This window comes from Aquarana catesbeiana, linkage group LG04, assembly GCF_042186555.1.
Source record: "Aquarana catesbeiana isolate 2022-GZ linkage group LG04, ASM4218655v1, whole genome shotgun sequence".
NCBI lineage: Eukaryota > Metazoa > Chordata > Amphibia > Anura > Ranidae > Aquarana > Aquarana catesbeiana.
In genome coordinates this window covers 596,763,624-596,788,888 of record NC_133327.1, presented here as the reverse complement: position 1 = coordinate 596,788,888, position 25,265 = coordinate 596,763,624, and the positions used below count along the sequence as shown (strand labels likewise).

At 42.8% G+C, this 25,265-nt stretch overlaps 1 protein-coding gene across 2 annotated transcripts in view; it reads right to left on the bottom strand.

The window, feature by feature from the left end:
- Positions 1-263: 263 nt before the first annotated feature.
- Positions 264-25,265, bottom strand: part of LOC141141587 (N-alpha-acetyltransferase 20-like) — a 54,270-nt gene continuing 29,268 nt past the window's right edge. For both annotated transcript variants that reach the window (XM_073629170.1, XM_073629171.1), the window contains exons 4-6: positions 13,299-13,434; positions 13,064-13,209; positions 264-472 (exon numbers count right to left, since the gene is read on the bottom strand). In XM_073629170.1, coding sequence (XP_073485271.1) covers positions 387-472; positions 13,064-13,209; positions 13,299-13,434 — 368 coding nt within the window. In that variant the 3' untranslated portion in view covers positions 264-386. The remainder of the gene's footprint in view (positions 473-13,063; positions 13,210-13,298; positions 13,435-25,265) is intronic.

Here is a 25,265-nt window from a genome sequence, read left to right as displayed (position 1 = left end):
TGACCCTAAGGGGTCCATTTATAAATGGTTTTCCACAAGATTTAAAGAGCATTTACCCAAGATTCTAACATTGAAATCCAATTAAAAAAAAGTGTGAATTTTGAGTAAAAACTGGCAAGAGATGTGACAGGAGTCAGAAACTACGACTGTGCTGTGCTGTTCAAAAGAAGCACAATATGCATATGATCAAGTATGTCTGGACCCCATGTACATGTATAAATACATGCTAAATAAATTGAAAAACATTATTAAAAAAAGGTAGCCCATGTTAACATTATAATTTACACTTATTCTGGTTACATACATATGTTTAAAAAAACAATTAAATAGTCAATCATTTTACTGTAAGTACTTTTTTCAAGTTTAAAAAATTAGCACATCCAAAGTTAACCAACATCTTCTGGTTTCACAGGTTCGGGAAGTGGAATTATGGACTTCTTCTCTGTGTCTCTTGAGAGCGCTTTCCTCATATCTGTAAAAATACATACAGTTTAATCTTCAGATGTATTAAGAATCACTGCCCACTTTTTAATGAGGAAGTTATAAAATGTAGGCTGGTCTAATATGAAAAAAAAGTTATAAAAAACAGCCTTAGAGCCTGCATCCTTAACCCCTTCATGACCAAAGGTAAAAGCTTAAGGACCAAAACCCAATATTGCAACTTTGACATGTGTTAGTAAAACTGTACATATGATCGCAACTACTTTGTATATCCAGGTGGATTACCCCACCAAAGAACAACCCAAAATAAATTCTGCTTGTGATGATCGCGGCAATATCACATGTGTATGTTATTTGTTGTTTGTACCTGTAGTAGGGCCCAGAAACAATAGTGCTATTTTGCTTTTTTTTATCCTACCTAAAACACAGAAACACTAATGCCGCGTACACACGACCGGTTTTGTTGTCGGAATAAACTCTGAAGGTTTCTCCGACGGAACGCCGACAGAATTCCATTCAAGCGGTTGGTCTTGCCTACACCCGGTCAAACCAAGGTCCGACCAAAGTCCGACCGTCCAGAACGTGGTGACGTACAGCACGCACGACGGGACTAGAAAGAGGAAGTGCAATAGCCATTGCGCCACCCTTTTTGCTCCTTCTGCTAACCTCGTGTTAGTAGAAGTTTGGTTAGAGACGATTCGCGCTTTTCAGACTCCAGCTTTTTCAGATCGTTTTACTGCTGTTCAGTTTGTGCTTGTGGGTTTGTATCTGGTTTTCAGTGCGTGTAGTCATTTCGTATCTGGTTTGTCAGTGCATTCTGGTCCGCTCGTTGCTGATTTTAAGCTCACTCTTCACAGGCCTTGCTGTGCTTCAGTGCGTTCTGTTAAAAGTTCATTCTGACCAGCCGACTGTTTTGAAGCCATGTTGCGTGTACGTACTCGTCTTAGAGTTTGCGCTGTGTGGGGGCTTGGTGTTGGGGTTCATTCTTTGACCCAAGCCCAGTCCATGAACAGGGTGGGGAGGAGTTCATGGACCAAGAATTGGTTGCTCCAGCGTGACCAATTCTCGCACATGCCTTTGCTCCGTGAGAATAATCCTGATGATTTCAGGAACTATCTCAGGATGACAGACCCCGTTTTTCACCGTCTGTTGGCTTTGCTGACCCCTTTTATCAGCAGGCAGGATACCTGCATGAGGCAAGCCATCACTCCGGAGCAGAGGCTAGTCGCCACCTTGTGGTACTTGGCGACTGGGAGAAGCCTGCAGGACCACAAGTTCTCAACAGGCATCTCCCCCCAGGCTCTGGGGATCATTATTCCAGAGACCTGTTCTGCCATCATTCAGGTCCTGCAGAAGGACTATATTAAGGTAATTTTTGTATTTAATGTTTGCTAATGTATTGCGTTTCTTTCATCATTCCCTAATTACCATGATTAGAATATGCGGTGAATGTCCCCTTTATCCTCATGCATGCTGGAAGCTTTTAATGCTCTTTTTTGGCCTACATGCATATTTTCCTTCATTAACCTCCCCAGCATGCTATCCTGGGCCCATATACGCCTATAGCCTAGTCTCTTTACAATGTATATTGTCAGCTACATTGTACTGCTTTCCCCGAAACACCCACTAAAATGTGTCCAAATGTTATGTGTGTCCTTAAATTCATTTATCACCCTCCCCCACCCCCCCAAAATGTGTCCAAATGTTATGTGTGTCCTTAAATTCATTTATAACCCCCCACCCCCCAAAATGTGTCCAAATGTTATGTGTGTCCTAAAATTCATTTATAACTCCACCCCCTAAAATGTGTCCAAATGTTATGTGTGTCCTTAAATTCATTTATAACCCTCCCCCACCCCTAAAATGTGTCCAAATGTTATGTGTGTCCTTAAATTCATTTATAACCCCCCCCCCAAAAAATGTGTTCAAATGTTATGTGTGTCCCTAAATTCATTTATAACCCCACCCCTAAAATGTGTCCAAGTGTTATGTGTGTCCTTAAATTCATTTATAACCCTCCCCCACCCCCCCTAAAATGTGTCCAAATGTTATGTGTGTCCTTACATTCATTTATAACCCTCCCCCACCCCCTAAAATGTGTCCAAATGTCAGGTGTGTCCTTAAATTCATTTATAACACTCCCCCACCCCCCTAAAATGTGTCCAAATATTATGTGTGTCCTTAAATTCATTTATAACCCTCCCCACCCCACCCCCAAAATGTGTTCAAATGTTATGTGTGTCCGTAAATTCATTTATAACCCCACCACTAAAATGTGTCCAAGTTTTATGTGTGTCCTTAAATTCATTTATAACCCTCCCCCACCCCCCCACCCCTAAAATGTGTCCAAATGTTATGTGTGTCCTTACATTCATTTATAACCCTCCCCCACCCCCTAAAATGTGTCCAAATGTCAGGTGTGTCCTTAAATTCATTTATAACACTCCCTCGCCCCCTAAAATGTGTCCACATGTTATGTGTGTCCCTAAATTCATTTATAACCCTCCCCCACCCCCTAAAATGTGTCCAAATGTTATGTGTGTCCTTAAATTCAGGCAGAGTGCTGGAGGCTTTTTTTTTGGCTTCCAAAGTCACCTCAATCCCCCCCCCATACAATTTTATCAATGGGCCATCAGAGGGGGTAAGGGATCTGATAAGTGGGCCTTATAATTTTGTCTTTAAATACTCCTTAAAATAAATGTTATACTGATGTTGTGCAAGAATGTTTTTCTGTGTAATCTGCTTGCAATGTTATGTGCCAAAGTACTAGTATTTTTTTTCCTTGTTTGATTCCACAGTTTCCTTCAAAGCCACAGGAATGGCAGACTGTGGCCTCCCATTTTGTTGACCATTGGGACTTTCCCAACTGTGGAGGGGCTATAGATGGGAAGCATGTCCACATTGTGCCACCACCCCATTCGGGGTCTTACTATTATAACTATAAGGGGTTTAATAGTGTAGTGTTAATGTTGGTGGTGTCGGCACAATATGAATTCCTGTATGTGGACGTGGGGAAGAATGGCCAGATGTCGGATAGAGGAGTCTTCGCCCAGAAGGAGTTTTACCAGCGTCTCCAGAGTAGTGACCTGGCATTGTCACCTGATGCGGATAACGTGGAAGGACTCCCCTTCGTCTTTATTGCAGATGAAGCTTTCAGTCTGGGTGAGCACCTGATGAGGCCATTCCCCCAAAGGACCCTCACCCCAGAGAGGAGGGTTTTTAACTACCGGCAGGCCAGAGGGAGAAGAGTTGTTGAGAATGCCTTCGGGATAATGGCCAGCCGGTTTTGCCTGTTTCTGACAGCAATCCATATGGCGGACTACAAACAAATCATCCTATCATGCTGCATATTGCACAATTATTTAAGAAAAAATTCCACTAATTATCTAGCCTCAGTTGGGCCTGAGGCCGGACTTATTATCGATAATCCTCTGATGGGCCTGGATACTGGCCATACTGGCTTGGCCCCCCAAAGCGCCCGTGAAGTTTGGAAGAAATATGTAAATTATTTTATGGGTAGGGGGGCCATTGCAATGCCAGACAATGTCTAATTTTTATTAATAAAAAAAATGATCAGATAAAATCTTGAAATTTCTTTATTGCTTGCTTTTCTTTTTGGCTGTCTCCTAGGTTCAACTATTGCACTTGTAGTGCCAAGTGGATTTTCCTTTTGTAAATAGCCCCAAAACACAAAATCACTTACAAAACTGGTATTGAGCATTGGAAGAAGAAGCCACACATTGTTGTTTTTCAACATTTTTACTCTGTGCACATTCACATGTGCATTTATAAAATATTTACTTTTTTTTGTTGTTGTTTTTTTCTCAATATTTTTTTTTTTTTTTTTTACAAACAGGCATGTTTTAAAACATAACATACACAACTCTTGAACTTACAAAGTTCAATGTTTAAAAACTGAAGGCAAGATCAGACATTATAGTGTCAAAAATTGCTTGATATTGCCTTCATCAGATGGGGTGATGTCACCCCTGTAAATGCCAAATTTTGAAGATGCACACAACTTGGGATTCCAAATGGGTAATGTCAACATGTGCTATCTCCCATCATGGGGGATCAATGGACATTTTTTGGGGGTGCAACCCCTTCCTCTCACCTACTAGAGTTACGAGGAAGGGGTTGCACCCACAAAACGCATACATTGAGATCCCCTGATGGCAGATAACACATGTTGACACACCGTGCGCATCTTCAAAATTTGGCTTTTAAAATGTACAATAACTAACATTTATGGGGAATCTAAAAAAATAAAAAAACAGGATGTGATTAGGGAAAACTTTAGATTCTCCCCAACACATCTATCATGTTCTTCATTTGCTGTTCCATAATGTTAAGTCTATTTCTAATATAGTCGATTTCCCCATTCCATTTCATTATTTCCTGGATGAGGCTTTGGGCGCTGGCCCTAGTGAAAGGTTTCACCGCTTCCTCTTCCACAACCAGCACATCACCTAAAAATTGGTTAAAAAACATGTATTTAGAAATATGCAGGCATACATAGATTACCTGAAGCTGGGGTGTCAAACACTCACCCGTTGGGGTGCCCATCTCGCCCACTTCCTCCACCTCTCCTTCCTTCAGATCCTTGGGGGGGCTTGGGCTAATTTGCCAATCTGGTTGGCGATGTCAGGGGTCCCGGGTGTCTTCTGAGTGCTGTCTGAGTCTTTTCTCCCCTATGAGAATGAAAAAAAGGGTATACTTAGCACACAGATATTTGAGTCCAGAAATAGGAATATGAAACATTGCTTTGAAGTGGTGCACAATTGTCTGTTTGGGCAGAGATGCAAGTTGAAGATATGATTAATTCCCTTTTAATCAAGCTGGAATACTTACCTATTTTGACCAAGTTTCGCAGACGGAGACACCCCAAGTATCCACTGGAGCACCTGTGTGGGTTACTGTAAAAAATGTGCTCTGGTGTCCCACACTAGTGCTCCTGAGTCCAGATGTGTAAACAGCTGCTGAGTGTCCTCTCCTTACATTCCACTGAATCAAGTTTGCAATTCATTCATGTTTCAAAGACATCTAGACAACAATGTCCTAAACTTCTTTTAATAAGACAAATTAGCATGACCAAAACTTTTAAAGGATATGAAAAGGATGAAGGAACAGATATCCATGCAGGCTTCCAAAATGGAGGAAATGGAGAATAGGAGTCGAAGGGAAATGTGAGGCTGGTGGGCTTGCCTGAAAAATTCTTGGAAAAGTGGCTAGTTGAGCTTTTTGGAAGAGAATCTTTTTCATTAATGTTTTCAATTGTAAGAGCACACAGAGTCCCTTTTAGGGCCCCGCCAGCAGGAGGATATCCTAGACCATTAATAATGAAGTTTCTTAATTATAAGGACAAGGTGAGGTTGCAGCAAAAAACAAGAGAAGCGGGAAATATCTTTTTCAACTGTGTTAAAATATCGTTTTATTCTGACTTTTCACCAGAGCTGCAGAGACGTAGAGCGGAGTTTATACAGTCCAAACGCACTCTACAAAAATATAAGTTGACATATGCCCTCCTCTACCCTGCAAGGCTACGTGTAACAGCTCTGGGGGGGACTCAGATTTTTGACTCCCCAGCAGGGGTGGAGAAGTTGCTAGAGGAAAACAAGGGAAAATTTAAAATATTTAGGTTGAGAGGGGGGGGTGGGGGTGGAAGGGGGTAGTAAAGCACAGTCGTTGTATAAGGTGTGGTGAGTGGGAATGAGTTACGTGTGCAAATGTGTGGAACAGGTAGGATGGGATCTGGTCACCTTAAAAACCCCGGGGGTTTACCTGGTTAGGTGGAGGGAGGGAAGGGGGGAGGGGAGGAGGGAGGGTGAGAGGGGGGAAGGGAGGGTTTTTCGGTTAGGTGAGGGGTATTGGGTTGGGGGAGGGGAGGAGGGAGACACTATACGCATTGCCGAGACACCGATAATAGGGAAGGTTGGTTTAAAAGCACTTACAATTAGGAATATTAGAACACTGAAGAGGATCATTTGTGTTGGATCTAGGAGTATACACAATCTAAGGATCATAGGAAAATATTTGAAACCCACACTGGTTATGTTGGATACACTATTTAAAATTAATTTTAATTTTGGAATGGAGGGGCCAGGGAATGCCCGATTTAAAATATTATATAGAAGAGGGGTATCAAGTTGCCCACATTATTTAAAGTCACTATGGTTTTTAGTGGGAGAAGTGATTGGAATACACGGGTTAGAATATTGCATAGTAGAGGGGTGTTAAGGTATTATATTTTTAATGAATTTGGTCTTCTTTTTTTTCTTTTTGATGGATATGCCTTTTAGATTAGTACTTGTTTTCCTCTGGTATTTAGATGCAAGCTAAAATAATAAAAATAGGATCCTGGAATGTCAGGGGATTAGGCACTCCGCGCAAAAAGATGGCAGTTCTGTCCACAATGGAGAGCTGTGGCGTGGAACTGATCTGCCTGCAGGAAACTCATTTAACTAAAAACTCACTTCACCAATTAAAGTCAAAGAAATATCATTGTCAGTTCCACGTGGTTCACTCCTCCTATAGCAGGGGGGTAAGCATTATGGTGAAAATGGGGGTGAACTTTTCCTTCAGGCAGCTCTGTATTGATGAACTGGGCCATTATATTTTCATTCATTGTTCAATTGATAGTAGTATGTACGTAGTGGCAAATATATATATTCCTCCCCCCTTTAACTTGGATGTAATGTTTAGATTGAACGAATTCCTGCTAGATAAAGAAGGGGTGCCTGGAGCCTCCAGATACTGGATAGAAGGTTGGATAGATTTCCCGTACGGTCTCCTATTGAGCTTAATGTGAAGAGCTGCCTGCGGCAATTTCTGGATGAAGTGGGGCTAGTAGACCTGTGGAGGGTGAGGAACCCAGAAGCTTTGCAATATTCATGCTATTCTGCCTCGCACTCCATGCTATCCAGAATAGACCTGGTTCTGGGAAATAATAGAGCACTACAGATTACTGATAGAATTTCATATCTCCCAAGAGGTATATCAGATCACTCTCTGGTTGTGGTGACACTGAAATTAGGAGGGAACAAACTCCGGAAGGAGTGGAAAATTAACCCGTACTGGTTTGAATTATTCAAAGAAACGAACGGGGATCTCCCTAAATTGAGAGATTTTATAGAAATCAATGACGGAACAGTATCTCCTATAGTGCTGTGGGATGCCCTGAAGGCCTTTCTTAGGGGGTACTAATTAAGCAGGTGGCCAAATTTAATAAAGAGCCTATGAACAAGGAAGAAAAAATTCAGAAAGAAGTGTTTGAGGCAGAAAGCAAGTATATAATGGATCCAACTCCTGAGAGGGAAAAAACATGGCTAGACAAACAGCAAGACTACAAGGTAGTTGTCATGCAGAAAGCAGAGACCAGGTGCCTCCTACAACGACAGGTCTCTAGGGTTGAGGGAGAAAGAGTGGGAAAGCTACTGGCAGAGGTGGTAAAGTCCAATTCTGCCCCGTTGACGGTTCTTGCTGTCAGGTCCTTAGGTGGAGATACATTAGCAAAGACTTCAAAGATATTGCAAGTATTCAGGGACTATTATAGAAATCTTTATTCCACTCAGAAAAAAGGTATGGACGGGGTGATGGAGAAGTTTTTGGAGGGCCTGGCAATACCGACCATCTCGCAAGCAGAAAGAGACTTATTGGAAATGCCAATTACACTTGCAGAACTCCAGCAAGCAATAGCCAGTATGGCAAATCAAAAATCCCCTGGCCCTGATGGGCTCCCAATTGAGGCCTATAAAGAGTATGGCGAAGTATTAGTCCCAGAGCTACTAAAAGCCCTGGGAGGGGCGATTAGGGGGGGCCACTTGCCAGCGTCAATGTTGGAGGCAACTATCATAGTAATTCAGAAAGAGGGGAAGGATCCCCTTGATGTGTCCGCCTATAGGCCAATTTCTCTTTTGTGTTCTGATGCCAAGATCTTAGCTAAGGTTTTGGCATGTAGACTAAATAAAGTTATCTCTAAGCTGGTCCATATAGACCAAGCGGTTTTTATTGCCAGCAGATCCACAAGCTTGAATATTAGAAGGGCCTTCTTAAACTTACAGTCCCCAACGGATAATGAAGGCTCAAGAGCGATATTGATGTTAGATATGACTAAAGCATTCAACAGTGTGGAATGGGGTTACATCTGGCGAGTGCTGGAGAAATTTGGTTTTGGCCCCCGTTTTTATTGCATGGATTAAAATGCTTTATGATAGACCCAAGGCAAGACTAAAAGTTAATAACGACCTATCAGACTGGTTTGAACTAGAGAGGGGAACCAGACAGGGGTGCCCATTATCCCCCCTGCTCTTTTCCTTGGTGATGGAACCCCTGGCTATTTCTATAAGAGCGAGTTCTGAGATGTACGTGGACGATATCTTGCTTTTTCTAGGGGATACGAGCAAATCACTGTTAAAGGCAATGAGAATGATGGAGTTGTTCGGCAGCTTTTCAGGACTTGAGATAAATTGGGAAAAGTCTGAGTTATTACCCATAGACCCCATTGATTTGATAACAGTGCAAGAAATGCACCAGTTGGTAGTAGTGGACGCATTGAAATATCTGGGCATCATCATCACTAGGGATCCTAACCAATACATTAGTAAAGACCTTCTCCCACTCTTGTCGAAATTCAAACAAAAGATAGGGATATGGAAATGTTTTCATTTATTAGTGGCAGGAAGATGCAGTTTGATAAAAATGATTTGGCTGCCACAATTGCTCTATGTCTTGCATAATTCTCCAGTGTGGATTTGCAAGAAGTGGTTCAACAAAATCGAGAGCCTGTTCAGGGAACTGATATGGAGAGGGAACCAAGCTAGAATACGTCTACGGGTACTTCAGCTCCCGCTACGGGAGGGTGGATTTGCTCTCCCTCATCCTCAGCGATACTTTTTATCTTCCCAACTGCAGCAGTTAATGGGGAGCAGAGTCCCGGAAGGGGGTACCCCAAATGGTAGAATCGTATTAATGGGAGCCTCACATAATACATTAATAGAAGCTCTAAAAGCAAACTTGTTCCACGACACCTATCCAACAATTATAATGTTAACCAAAGTATGGAAAACAGTCAAGAACCAGATGAGATATAATGGGTGTAATGAATATACTCCTATTTGGAACAACCGAAATTTGCAGGAAATCCATAAGATAGGAAAAGTAAGAGAGTGGGAAGATCGAGGTATTAAAAAGTTGAGACAACTGTATAATGGTAATACTCTGAAGAAATTCTCAGAGTTGGAAAGTGAATTCAACTTGTCCTCGGGCTCCTTCTATACGTACCTTCAGCTAGAACACGCTCTTAAAACTCAATTTAGGAACTACAGTTTAGTATGGAATGAAAGGCCCCTACTCCATAGTATATTGCAGGTAGCCCCGACTAAGTGGTCAATATCCAAGATATACAATCAACTGAGTGAAGAAGCCAACAGTGAAGACTTACTTAACGGTGTAAAAGCCAGGTGGGAAGAGGATGTGGGGGTTATAACACAGGCTCAGTGGAAGAGAATCTTAGAGATGGGATCATTGATATCAGTCTCCCCCCCACAGAAGATATCACACTTGATGTTGTTAAACAGAGCTTATTATACACCTAAACGTCTCTTTAAGTTTGGAAGATGATCTGATGATAGATGTCCTAGATGCCGGGGGACGGGGGACCTCATTCACATGATGTGGAGATGTCCCAAGTTGTTTCGCTTCTGGGAGGGGGTGATTGATAGTTTGAGAGATATATTTGGGATCGTATTGGAGAAAGAGGCTAAAGTATGCATCTTGGGGTATAGACGTATACAGGGGGAGAGGAAGAGTACCACACTGGCAATTCTGAGAGGTCTATTCCAAGTAAGGAAAACTATCACATTAAGATGGCAATCAAAGGAATCCTCCACAGTGAGAGATTGGATGGTTATATTAAAGGAAACCCTTTGTAGGGAAAGAACAGAGTATATTAAGAGAGGCAAGGAATTTGATAAAATGTGGAGACCATGGCTGGAAAAGGTAGGAGGCTCTTAATAGGAAGTGAAGAATATAACAGTGTGGGATTTAACAATGAAAGCCCTAGGCAGCCAGGGATTGGGTCTATCAGTACATAACCTGTTGGGTACTTGTCTATATCTGAGATGTTGGGAGGGGTGGGGATGAGAGAGTAATGCCGCGTACACACGGTCGGACTTTTCGTCTACAAAAGTCCAACGGACGCCGACGGACTAAAGCTGGCTGGTAATCCGATCGTGTGTGGGCTTCTCCGGACTTTCAGCAGACTTTTTCAGCCTCAAATCCGACGGACTTTAGATTTGAAACATGCTTCAAATCTTTACGTCGTAACTACGACGGACCCCGAAATCCGCTCGTCTGTGTGCTAGTCCGACGGACAAAAACCCATGCTAGGGCAGCTATTGGCTACTGGCTATGAACTTCCTTATTTTAGTCCGGTGTACGTCATCACGTACGAATCCGTCGGACTTTTGTGTGGTCGTGTGTAGGCAAGTCCGTTCGTTAGAAAGTCTGCTGCAAGTCTGCCGAAAGTCCGCCGGAAGTCTGTCGGACAGGCTGTCGGACTTTTGTAGACGAAAAGTCCGACCGTGTGTACGCGGCATAAGGGGAAAGAGTGATGGAACTAAGTATATATACATATATCAATCTGGATAATATTGAAAATGGCTAGAGGAGCGGACGTGGGAAGTTCCTTAGTCTCTGTTATTATTGGCTTTGGACTGGTTATATGGTACCCGCATCGAGACTCTATAGGTACATATCAATTGGCAGTGAATTAATTTCTAATTTATGATCCTGTGTAATTTCAGCTCAAGGCTCAGGAACTATGTTGAGGGGTAGGGGGGGGAGTGGGAATAAGAAAATTTTGCCACTATGATGTGAATTTAAGAGGTCTGTAAATGAACGTCAAGCTGAATACGTTTCCAGACACTATTCTCTGATGTGGAAAAAAAAAAAAAAAAAAGTTTCAAAGACATCTAGACAACAATGTCCTAAACTTCTTTTAATAAGACAAATTAGCATGACCAAAATGTAGTTTAAACCCTGTATCAGCTAAATACATCGTATCGTACAACAATTTTTCCTACGAACAATGTTTCCTACGAACAATTACTGTGTCCACACACATGAAAGTAGCCATTTAAAACTGTACAACAGTAAAGAAAACACATGGAGCAGCATACAAGTTAATAATCATAATAGGAACACACGACAAGTACTTACTTTTTTGAAGCACCTTCTTTATTCTTCGATACTGATCCGGCTCCCTCAGTTTAAGGTCAGACCAGCATTTCCTTAAATGGTCTTTGGAGCGTTGTACCCCAAAATTCTGTTCCAGAGTGTTCACAACTGTTGTCATGATTTGGTCCTTGCGCAAATTGGGATGGGTGTACGGCCCATGTTTCCCATCATAATCCTCCCTCCGCAAGGTGTCCACCATCTCCACCATTTCTTCAAAGGCCATGTTAGTTGCCTTAAATCTCCTTCTCCTGGATCTGGACATTTGGGGCTTCGGGCTTTCCTCCTCGCTAGTTGAAAAATTAGCAACCACCTGTGCCTCCGCCATGTTGCTCCTACTGCGCACCGAAGAGAGAAGGGGCAGGGAATATGCTTGAAAAAGAACATCAGGGGCGGAGTTTCACGCATGCGCAGTGTATGTAAAGCTAACACGCATGTGTCGTACGTACGATCTGTGTGTGTGCGACGGAAGTGGCGAGTGTGCTAAACAAAGGAAAAATTTGAACTTGGCCCATCACAGTGGCCTATGTTGCTTCAAGATTGAGGCCTATATTGGGATAAGATAATGAGAGTTTAGGCTGACATTAGTGTTTTTGTCTTGTGTATTGTCTTACAGCAAAAATGAATCCCTTTATCATATTGTTTAATGTAGGAAGATTTAATCTTGTTTTATACTGTGTTGTTTGTTGTATGGAATTGTTGAAAAACTATAAATATTATATAAATAAAGAACTATGGCCACATCCATAATCAATGCATTAATCTACTTCTTGATCAGTCCTAAATGCTGTTGGTGGTGATACATTGATATATATAGACAAATATAACTACACTGACTTTTATAGGCAATAGGCATGGACTGGTCATTATGAGGTATACAATAAATACATTGTTGTATTTATGTGAAAATGGAACAATTCTGTGGAAATGCAATAATCCTGTCTTTATGATTTGAGATTTTCATTCAAATACTAAAGTTTTGATTATGTCATTAAAATTAATATATTTCTAATAGTACTTATATGCCCATAGGTTATTCTTTGCGAGGAAGCACCTTCACAAAAGCCCCATTCTTTTATTCTTTTTTTGACATACGTTTAAGGGAGGAGTCACTGCTTTGATGACACTTTTGAGTTCTGAAAACAGTGAGCTTCTTTCAGCAAGGCTAAAAACGAACCATGCTAATGTGAAATGGGGATTAGAGCTCCACCTACTGGCTATATCGAAGGCTAAATAATATCAATTTGTAGTATTTTTAGCCAACTAAAAGAAAAAAACAATGTAATAAACAAGGAAAAAAATGTAAAAAACAAAAAAAGACAAAAATAACCTACTATACATTCCCTTTAAACAGACTTTTCCCATCATTCTCCATGTCTTTACTACTTACCATAGGCATCTTCATCTGGCTCACCACTGCTGGTTGAATAGTACTTTAACACTGTCCGGTAAACACTATATCCCAGTTGTTTATACGTATTAAATGCAACCTGATTGGAGACTCTTACAAAGAGATCCACAAAAAAACCTCCTTTCCTGGGTGAAAAGAAAAGTCAGCAAGTTAGCAGAAGATTGATATGCAGTAGAGGTCACACTGCATTATAGTGAAAAAGTGACATAGTCACCTCTCAGAAATCTCTTCCAGAAGTTCCATTAATTTGGCGGCTAAGCCCAGGCGTCGAAATTCAGGCGCCACAGATACTGCGGTGACGTGTCCATGCCACTGTTCTCGAGCCATAGAGCCCTCAGCTTTTCCCATTACTACAAAGCAAACATTTATATAATGTGTACAGACTGTTCAACACAACCTTACAGTAAGTACAAAATACAGTCTCCTAAGTTTGGTCTATGAGCTCTTGCAATGCTATAAACATTATCAAAAAGGCAGAAAGATGATTAGAGGTTCTGTACTTAGTGGACTGAGACAGGGTGGAGGGTCTATGTATAGATACTGATAACAACTATATGTGCCACTAAAACTGTAAAGGTTTCACGGCACTAGTCTCTAAGGTTGGATAATGGAGAAACCTCCAATAGACTGCATAGGAAAATGTAAGTAGCTGCATCTCGACAGAGACAGAAATCTGGTTTTATAAGGTTACAACAAAGAGGGTAATCAAAATATGGGTGCCACATCCTCAAATAGTTTAAAGAGTAACCACTTTCGTGGGGGAAAAAAAAGCAAATAAAAAAAAAATAATATAGTATATACAATTGTGACTCAAGTCATATTGTAATTGAATGTTATTAAAAATGACCTTTCCTTTTCAATCTGCAGCTCTGTAATTTTCTGTAAAATGCTTTGCAATATGGCAACCTGGAGGTGTTCTGTACACAGAATGTGTACAGAACGCCCCCCAGAAACATCATTTCCTGCTTGTGTAATTGGCTCATTGATTTTCCACTAAGATACAAGTCAGATTTCCGGCTTCCACTGCAACAAAAATCTAATTTTTGGTGAGATACTCCCAATAGGAAATCACGTCTAAAGGGATGTAGACCCTGCAATTTTCCTGCTTAGAGTCCTGCAGGTGCAGCAGCTGATTTATAATTATGGAACCACTCCCATTAGATACACTTTCCACATGGACACAGAGAAACACACAGGGATTTCTTCAGAATAACAAAAGGTAGGAATCTGCAACAAAGTTTGTTAAAATCCTTGCAATGTATATAAATCACCCAGAGGGGAATGTTTTTTTCTCAACAAAAGTGGAGTTACTCTTCAACAGATTAGGGGTGCAAACATTTGGACTTTTAAGACACCACACGTGAAACTCCTATAACATTGATATTTCTTATTTAAAAAGGCAAGACAGTTTATTGCTACAGTGCATTAAAAATATATAAAAGCAGCACTGCCAGCTGCAAAATGTGTTGAGCCGTGTAGGCTACAAACTGATGTGGACAGTACTATGAAGATTTATCAGTTTGTAATGTGCTTAATGCTGCAAAAATAAACAGACCTCATCATTATCATGGTGATATAATAGAGCATTATCATGTATACAAACTACATGATGTCTTACCTTTTTAACCACCTCAATAATGGGCACTTTCCCTACCTTCCTTCCCAGACGAATTTTTAGCTTTCAGTGCTCTCGCAATTACTCAGTCATGCTACACTATACACAAATGAATTTTTTATCGTTTTGTTCACACAAATAGAGCTTTCTTTTGGTCATATTTATTCACCATTGTGTTTTTTATTTTTTGCGATATAAGTGAAAAAAGAGCAAAAATTTTGCAAAAAAACCCAATATTTTCTACTTTCTTTTTTTTTTAATCCAATAAAATCAAATTTAATCATAAATTTAGGCCAGAATGTATTCTGCTACATGTCTTTGGTAAAAAAAAAAAATCCAGAAACCTGTATGATAATAAGTTTGTGTGAAAGTTATAGAGTCTATAAGCTATGCTATGTATCATTGAAAATGAAAATATCATTGAAAATTGATCAACCCTGATGTACTGACTGCCTAGCTCATTTCTTGAGGCCCTAAAATGTCAGGAAAGTACAAATACCCCCCAAATGACGCCTTTTTGTAAAGTAGACAGTCCAAGGTATTTAGTAAGAAGCATAGTGAGTATTTTGAAGTTATAATTTTTTGCCCACAATAGTTTGGAAAATGAAGATTTAAAAAATTTTTTTTTTCCACAAAACTAAAAGTTATTTCTCACACATGGCATAGCTAAACTTGCAATTACACCCCACAATACATTCTGCTACTCCTCCTGAGTATGGCAATACCACATGTGTGAGACTTTTTCACAGCCTGGCCACACAGAGAGGCCCAACATGCAGGGAGCACCGTCAGGTGTTCTAGGGGCATAAATTACACATTTAGCTTCCTGACTACCTATCACATTTTTGAAGGCCCTGGAGCACCAGGACAATAGAAACGCCCACAAAATGACCCCATTTTGGAAAGCAAACACCCCAATGTATATTCTAAGAGGCATAATGAGTCTTTTGAACATGTCATTTTTTCCATAAGTTTGTGGACACAGCCGTCATGTGATCAGGAGGGCCAATCACAGAGTGACGTTGCTCTGTCTCTGGGGGACATAAGCACATTGGGATCCCTACTACTGCTCCTACCAACTCTTGCTAATTCTACATCCATATACTGATAAAACCGCAAGGACTCTGAGGCATGTTCCTTAAAATAAATCACACTACAACATTACCTCCCTCAGCCTCCTGCTTCTCCTAACTTCTGGTGACATAGCCCCAAAATCCTGGGCCTCCATCATTTGTCTTTGCCCAATGCTCCCATCTCGCTACACCCTCTGGCAGTAGCTGCAACCCACAGAACTTAGTCTCTATTCCTCTTCTTCCCAAAACCAGTCTCCCCTTTTCCTGTGCCCTCTGGAATGCCAGCTCTGTCTGTAAGAAACTCACTGCCCTACATGACCTCTTTATCACAAATTCCTTTAACCTACTTCCCATTACCAAAACCTGGCTTCATGAATCTGATACTACTTCTCCCGATTCCCTCTCCCATAATAGCCTTCTCTGGACTCACGCCCCCAGACCAAGTGGATGAAAGAGAGGGGGAGTGGGAATCCTTCTAGCCCCATGCAGCACCTATCAGGTACTCAAAAGCCCTGCAGCAAATGTCATCCGAAGTCTGAGGAGGGGAAAACCAGACTGTGTGGCAATGGACTACATTGAGGCCTTGTGTGCTGTCTATGGAAGAGTTGAGAAGTTACCTGATTGATGTACAATTTTGAGCACACTCACCAATTCAAGGGAGGAAGACTGTCTGACTATGTTGTCAGAGTGGATCAGATTCTGCATCAGACTGTTGTTACTAAAAGGGACACAGGTGGTCCTGACCTGTCCAGAACTTATGAAGCTGGCCAGAAAAGAAGAGGCTCTGTTGGATGAGAAGAATCAGGGATCACAGGAAATGACCAAGACTTCCTCCAAGACAAAGAGAGCGTCAACTTAACCAGTTCAAGTGGAAAATGGTGTGCAGGAGGCCGACAGTGATGAGGAATCAGAGATGGGGGTGTACTCTGGGACCACCATTGTACAGCCTGGCACTGAGGCTGCCCCTATTGAGCTACTTGCACGGGTGGTTCAAGCCCAAGATGCAACACACTCTGCTGCGAGTGATGGAGACCCAAACTAAAGCACAGGCAGGAAAGGCTGACTCCAGCATGTGTTTTCAGTGTGGAGAACCTGGGCATTTCAAAGCGCAGTGCCCCAAGGTGGAGAAGGAACCAGACATCTTCTCTGAACTATTGAAGGTGTTGCAGAAGCTGCTGTTGAGCCAGAAGGAAGGAAACTTCAAGGGGTCTCAGTGAAGGAGCCCGCTGAGAACCCCAAGGAAAAAAGGAGCTCCAGAAAGAGGAAGAAAGAAGACTGGGAGGTAACGCAGGAAGAAAGGTTTGGGCCAACAGCCCCACCATCTCTTCAGTCAAGCAACCCGTCACTGGGGTTGGGAAAACAGGCACAGGGAGTCAATGTTTCACCAACACCCAAGGTCATTGTTAGGTCTCCTTAGCACAAAACCAGGGGAGACTACAGAAAAACCCACCCCAAGAGAGGCTCAGACTTGCCAGAGCAGCTGGTGTGGCCATCCCAGATTGTGTCTGTGCATGAAGAGGGCATTTACATTAAAGCACTGTTGGATATAGGCGCAGAAGGTCACCCTACTGTACAGAGATTTTTATAATCAGTATCTGAAACATATTCCCCTATGCAAGCTAGAAGAACTGGAAATCTGTGGAATAGGGACTGACAAGTTTCACTACGACGGATACATTCCCATCGAGATCACATTTGGGCCAGCTGCCATGGGAAAGGTGGAGACGTTTGATTTGAGTAAGCGCAGGGTTACTGTGTGAAACACATCTACCTGCTATTGTTCTGCTATCATTCTGTGGTGTTTTTTCATGTTTATATAATTGAATAAAGGGACTTTACATTATTGGTGTGCAGCCATCCATTTCTTCCTTGCAATTGTGTACGGCCAGCGAGCCGAGGCATGCGCCCTTAGGAGGAGTCCTTTCCCCAGCTCACCTGTTCATCTGTCTTTCATCACTCACCTGGAGTGGAGTTTCCTTTCCTGTTGGAGATGTTTGATACCTTAGCTGTGGTATGCCAAGGCCTCCAGGAGATGAACAGAACTCCATGCTGATAGAGACCAACACTGACTTGGTGTGAAGGCTGTTGATCCCTTTGATAGGAGGAGATGGCTCGGTGCCATGTTGGATACAACCTAAATTACACTCAGCCTGCAGATGGATAGCCCAAGACAAGAGGGCCCCAGCAGAAAGGCTGAGAGAGGAGATTCTATCCTGGTTAGAAACCCTACCCCCTGAATGGCAGAAGAGGGTGAAACTTCAACTGTCCAAGTGGGAAAAGATTTTTTTCTCGGGACAACTTTGATCTGGGGTGTGCTAAGAGTGCCCAGAATTGAATCAGGCTGCAGGAAGACAAGCCATTCAGAGTGAGGGTTCAACGAGTACCCCTCAGTGACCTGAAGGACCTCAGAGAACAGCTGACTGAGCTGAAGAGAACGGGAGTCATTCGGGAGTCCAGAAGCCCCTATGCATCTCCTATTGTGGTGGTGCAGAAGAAGAATGGAGCGCTGTGGATATGTATTGACTATTGGACACTGAACAGTTGAGCTGTTCCCGATCACTATTCCCTGCATCGAGGACGCCCTACAGTGTCTTTCTGGGGCCTAATGGTTCAGAGTAATGGACTTGAAGAGCGGGTACTACCAGATTCCAATGCACCCCAAGGACCGAAAAAAGACCGCTTTCATCTGCCCATTAGGTTTCTACGAGTTCAACAGAATGCCTCAGGGACTATGGGAGCCCCAGCAACATTCCAGCGGCTGATGGAACACACTAAGGAAGACATGAACCTGATTGTCCTGGTGTACCTGGATGACATCATTGTGTAGCGGTACCCCCATAAGGGTTGCTAATAGACTCTGTACCCCACTGATTACCTGGACTCTGCAAATCCTTCCTTACCTCTTACACCCTGGGTTCCATCATATCACCAGCTGTGGTAGTAAATAGAGACTCACACAATACTAAAGAAACAGTTCAAATATGTTTACTGTAGTATCAAAACACAAGATACATATATTTATATCAACCTTGTCAATAATGGAAACACTCCTGTATACACCGCCCTTTATCTCTAGCTTATCTAGTAAACACAATATATTGGTTTAAAGTTCCCTTAATTGTGAATGAACACAAATATTACCTCAATACAGGGACCTATGTGAACAGGTTAATAGGAGAGTAGACACCTGGCACAATATCGTATGTGTCAGATCTCTCCCTTCTGCCTCCTCCACTCAAAGGCCAGCAATGCTGCATAATATTGAAAACAATATAAACAATATTATATTCAATAGGATGGCTCCCTTTAGCAGTTCAATGCAATTTGAGCAGACAAGGAGAGAAAATTATAAAAAAGGTGAGAAAGTGTATTCCTTGAAATCCAGATATCTTCAGCTAGCCTCTTTTAAGCTGTAAATAAAGTAATCCAAAAAGGCAAGGTGTAGCAAAGTTAGCAAAGCTGTGATTTATCCTGGTAGTAATATAACTTATTTCTTTTTATAATTCTAAAGATGTCATCTGATATGGCTACTGAAATCAGTAATGTGTACTGAGCATAGGCATCTACTGGCTGTGTCCGTTATAATAGAGGGTTTAACTTCCGTGGGACTACAAGTACCACCAGCTAAACTGTGTGGGTGTTGTTTAACAGCAGTGTCCTTAACTATAACATGGGCTATGTCCGCTTACCACTCCAACTCTCAGATGAATTAAATAACAGTGCAAATGATGAGAAGACTCCAGCTAGAACTCTCTCTCTGTGTCTTTGCTCTGGAACATGGCGGCCACCACGCCATGCTGCAGCTCACTGGAATTTGAATTGCAGACGCCTCTGGATGACCCGAAACACCCATCGGTCACTGCACTGAAGAAGCAATACTGTCTGCAGAGATCCCTCTGGGTATAGCTGTCCGGCTCCCCGCTGTGTAGGCCACAAATCATCAGCAAACTCCCTATCACACAGACCTAGTGCTGGCAGAGTCAAAACGGTGTCCAGAGAGGCTGATCTAGGCCGCACCAGCCCTTTTAATATCCTCTCTCAGAAGTCTGTTCTGTGCACTCAGCATTCTGTTCCTTGTAGTTCAGATCAGTCCTGCTGGCAGTGTCATTTCAGCATTCTGAACTACACGTCCCATGATGCTTTGATCTGCGTCCTCACACAAGAAAAGAGGAAATGCACACATAGAGTCCAACAAACACTAGAGGGAGCCAACCCCACATTAACAACACAGAAAATGTATCTAACTTATAAGCATAATAGCTGACCTTGGCTACATTCTCCCCCCACTTGAACTCTTTGGTCTCCAAAGACATGGAGATATCCACCCTAATAACTTGTTGAGAAGAAAAGGTTACTAACAAATTTATAATAACATCAACCACAGTCTAAATTCAACAGCTATTGACAAACCTCTGGATTTTGCTGAAACTATTTATATACACTCTCAGTTAACTCAAACTCAGTTTTTGAACAGGCCAGGGCAATTGCTGTGTCCCACCCACTGGTGTCAGAGCAGAGTCACCCCTACCCAATTAACAGTAGGGAGTTTAAGCATGGGAGCTTGCCTGCAAAGAGTGTGAATCAGTTCATCAGAGTTCTCTCCTAAAATATCATAAGTGAGTCTCTAAGGAGGATTTACATCTCGTCTCAACCGAACTGGGGAATACTTCTCAGCAGGTTGAACGGGATTCTCTGTCGATCTCCTGGTATGATCAGGGCTGCAAGGCTCCAAAGGAAGATCCATGGCTGCAGATTCAGAACTTGGCAGTGGAGAGGAAATATCAACCTCCTCAAGAGAAACAGAGGGAGGTATCTGACATCCTCTATTCTCCATATCCATGCAAGGGTCTCCAACCTCAGCAGGGCACCTTGCTTCAGGTACAGGCAAAGGTTCATCAGAAAAATTTATCAAATCTCTAGTTTCCTTCTCAGAAGTTGAGCTGACACTCTCGATTTTTATTCTATCAGCTGCTCTGAAAGATGGCAGAATTTTCAATTCCGGGCTGAGACATCGGCGTGTAGTCTTAATCACTCCAGTTGTCCCTCCAGGCGACACTTTAGTTGGCATTTTTCCTCCCTTCTCATTCATAATCCTGGCATCAGGCTCATTCTCTGCAAGCCACAACCAAAAGGGCACAGCCACTACATCTTCTTCCTCTTCTTCATCATCTCTCCTTTTTCCTGATGATACAGTGGGACTAGGAACTCGCAGTGGAAATCTTACTCATCTTCATCCTCTTCTGATAAGACAGTAGAGATAGAAACTTATTTCTGTGAGTGAGTCCTGGGTGGAACTGGCTTTGGAGGAGACGTCAAAGGTACTTGAGGTACTCTAACCGCATCAGACAATGGAAGCAGATGGTTTCGATGCCACATCTTCAGAGGCCCTAGTTCTCCCTGAGGTCTGATTTGCTAGACTGGTAGCCCAGGAAGCTGTTTACAAATAACATAGGGTTGTGGTCAGCATCGACCAGCCAGTTTTAGTTTCCCTGGTTCTTCGACACACGATCTCCGGGTTGCAAATCGTGTATTCTCACTTTTAAGTCAAAGTTCCTTTTGTTTCTTGATTCCCTAGCTGAGGTATGTTCCATAGCTTTCTCATATGCTTGCCGCAGGTCCTTCTGTAATCTGTCAACATAACCTCTGTGAGATGTTAAAGGAGTATTATCAATTGAGGCACCAAAAACAAAGTCAACAGGGAGATGGGCTTTTCTCCCAAACATGAGGCGATATGGAGAATAACCAGTGGCGTCACTCACAGTACTGTTGTAAGCATGTACCATGGCTGCAATATGATTTCCCCAGTGCTGATTCTTTTTTTGGGTTAAAGTCCCCAACATATTCAACAAAGTTTGATTAAACCTCTCAGGCTGAGAATCCCCTTGTGGGTGGTATGGCGTGGTTCGAGATTTCTTTATGCCCAGCAGGGTGCACAGCTGATGAACTAGTTGACTCTCAAAGTCTCTTCCTTGATCAGAATGAATTCGGACAGGCAACCCATAATGCACGAAAAAATTTTCAACAAGGACTTTAGCCACAGTGCTCAGCTTCTGGTCTTTGGTAGGATAGGCCTGAGCATAACGATTGAAGTGATCAGTCACCACCAGGATGCTGTTTTTTCCACCTGTACCAGGTTACAGGCACAGAAAGATAATGCAAACCAACTCTAAAGGCTCTTGAATCTGAAAATGTCCCATAGGAGCAGCCCTGACTGGTAAGGTTTTACGCTGAATACATGCTGAACAGGGAGTGACAATAACTCTCTACCTCTCCTCTCATTTTAGGCCAGTATAACCTATCTCTGATTATGCAAAAAAGCCCTCTCTGTCCCTAAATGCCCATGATCATCATGCAAAGAGGTCAGAATGGTTCAACGATGCTTCTCAGAAAGGAATAACTGCAATTTCTCTTCTCTGTCTTCTGAAGGGCCTCGCCTATACAACCCTCCATCCCTTAACTACAATCTGTTCCATTCCCTATGTAGAACCTTCGCTCCATTCACAGGGCTTTTCAACAGTAATCCAGGGTGCTGCTTGTTCAGGGCTTGAATAGCCAGATGGCATAGCAGATCCTGATCCCTCCTTAAGTCTCTTTTAGACAGCTGATGTAGGCCCTCACCTCGGACTTGCGTCAGCCCACAGTAGCACCTGGGTATCCCAGAGGGGTGAACTTCGATAAACTCAGCGGCAACACCTCCCTTTATCTTCTGAGCCAGGCCCTGGCACAAGGCCCGCACACCTTCTTCAGTCACGTCGGCCCAATCCTCCGACTCTTCTTTCCTATGAGGTCTGCTAGACAAAGCATCTGCATCTCGATTTCCTGCACCAGGTCGGTACTTCAAACTGAACTTGAACCCAGCCAAGGCTGCCAGCCACCTGTGCTCTGTAGCATCTAATTTGGCTGATGTCAAGAGGTATGTTAAGGGATTATTATTCATCTTTACAACAAACTCAGCTTCATACAAATAATCCTTTAGTTTGTCTACTACTGTCCACTTTAGGGCCAGGAACTCCAGCTTGTGAACAGGGTAATTCCTCTCAGATGGCGTAAGGCTATGACTCACATAAGCCACAGGTCTGATACCACCATTCTGTTCTTGATAGAGAACTCCTCCCAGTCCCCCTCTACTGGCATCCACATGAAGTTCATAAGGCTTGCCAGGATCAGCATAAGCCAAGAGCGAGGCTTCCGTGAGACTCTTCTTTAATTGCCAAAATGCTCTTTCACACTGAGGAGTCCATTGATCCTGGACTGACTCTCCTTTCCTGCGACCACCAGACTTCTTCGCCCTGACTCCATCCTCTCCTTCTCCTGTGGCCATTTGTAACAGCTCATTAAGGGGCCGAGGAATCTTGGCGAAGTTTGCCACAAATCGCTGATAATAAGAACAGAACCCCAAGTAAGATCTTAGTTCAGTCACAGTCCTTGGCCTGGGCCAGGTGGTAACAGCCTCCAACTACTGTGGATCCGTGGCAACCCCTCCTGTGGAGACAACATGACCCAGATACGTGACAGAGGTTCTGTAAAACTGACACTTCTCCAAAGACAACTTCAATCCTTCTTCATGGAGGCATGAGAAAACCTTCTCTAATCGAGCTTCATGTTCTTCCAATGTTCTTCCAAACACAATGATGTCGTCCAGATACACTAGCACTTCCACTAGATTCATGTCTCTTACCGTTAACTCCATCAGTCGCTGGAAGGTCGCAGGGGACCCTGATAATTCTTGAGGCATTCGGCTGAACTGATAGAATCCCAAAAGGCAAATTAATGCAGTTTTTTCTCGATCTTCTGGATGCATGGGAATCTGCTCTTCAAGTCAAGTACGCTGAACCATTTGGCCCCAGTAAGACACTCAAGGGCATCTTCAATGCAGGGAGTTGTCTACTGGTCAGGGATGGTGCAGTGATTTAGATTCCGGTACTCAATACACATGCGTAATGATCCATTCTTCTTCCGCACAACCACAATAGGGGATGCATATGGGCATGGAAAATCTCTCTCTGTGTCTTTGCTCTGGAAAATGATGGCCGCTGCGCCACTCTGCAGCTCACTGGAATAGGAATCTGAATTGCAGGTGCCTCTGGATGACCTGAAACACCTGCTGATCACTGCACTGATGAAGCGATGCTGTCTGCAGAGATCCCTCTGGATATAGCTGTCCGGCTCCCCGCTGTGTAGGCCACAAATAATCAGAAAACTCCCTGTAACACAGACCTCCTGCTGGCAGAGTCAAAACGGTGTCCAGAGAGGCTGATCTAGGCCGCGCCAGCCCTTTTTATATCCCCTCCCAGCAGTCTGTTCTGTGCACTCAGCATTCTGTTCCTTGTAGTTCAGATCAGTCCTGTTGGAAGTGTCACTTCAGCATTCTTAACTACAGGTCCCATTGTGCTTTGCTCTACGTCCTCTCACAAGAAGAGAGGAAATGCACACATAGAGTCCAACAAACACTAGATGGAGCCAACCCCACATTAACAACACAGAAAATGTCTCTAACTTATAAGCATAATAGCTGACCTTGGCTACATTTGTGTTCGGAAGAACCCTAGAAGAACATGAAGCATGGCTGGAAAAAGGTCTTTGAGAGACTCCATGAAGAAGGACTGAAGTTGTTTCTTGAGAAGTGTACATTTGACAAGACATCAGTCACCTACCTGGGCCATGTCATCTTGGCAGAAGGTATAGCCACTGACCCCAAGAAATTGGAGGTGGTCACTACATGGCCCAGACCCAGAATGGTGACTGAGCTACGGTCTTTCCTAGGCTTTTTCTCCTATTATCGAAGATTTGTGGTGAACTTTGCCAAGATCGCCCAGCCACTTAACGAAATGTTGCAATCCACAGAAGAAGATTAAAAAGGGCAAGCCAAACCTGGAGAAACGTGGGGCTTGGAAGAAGGGAGAATCCATTCAAGATCAATGGACCCCTCACTGTGAGGCAGCGTTCCAGGGACTAAAGAGGAGTCTTACCAAAGCCCCTGTGTTGGCTTATGCTGACCCGTCTAAGCCATATGAACTTTATAAAGATGCCAGTAGAGATGGGCTGGGTGGAGTCCTTTACAATCTCCTGAAAATCACCAAAGAGCTAGCTAAAGACAAGGTTTTCTTTCCTGCAAAGGGACTACACCTTGCCTCCCTTCCCACAAGGTATTGATTTCCGTGGTGCCATAAAGGCCCTATTTTCACATAGGCTCCTATTTATTATAATAGTGGGTTAAAGTTTTAAAGGTTAAATTGTTTGTGTTGAATTAAGTACAATACTATATATTCTCTGGATCTGTGGTATCGAGGTACAGAAGGAAGTGGTCTGACATAAGTAAAGGTCATTCCTCTGCCATTCTTCTGCCTGTCCCCATAGGTCTCAACCTAAACAGGATCTTAACCTTGAGTAATTGTTCATTATATTTTGCAATCAGTTATTATCCTCTTTTATTACTGTTTTTGCCGTTAGCATTATTTGTCAGAGTGGAACTCCAATATAAGACAAACTTATG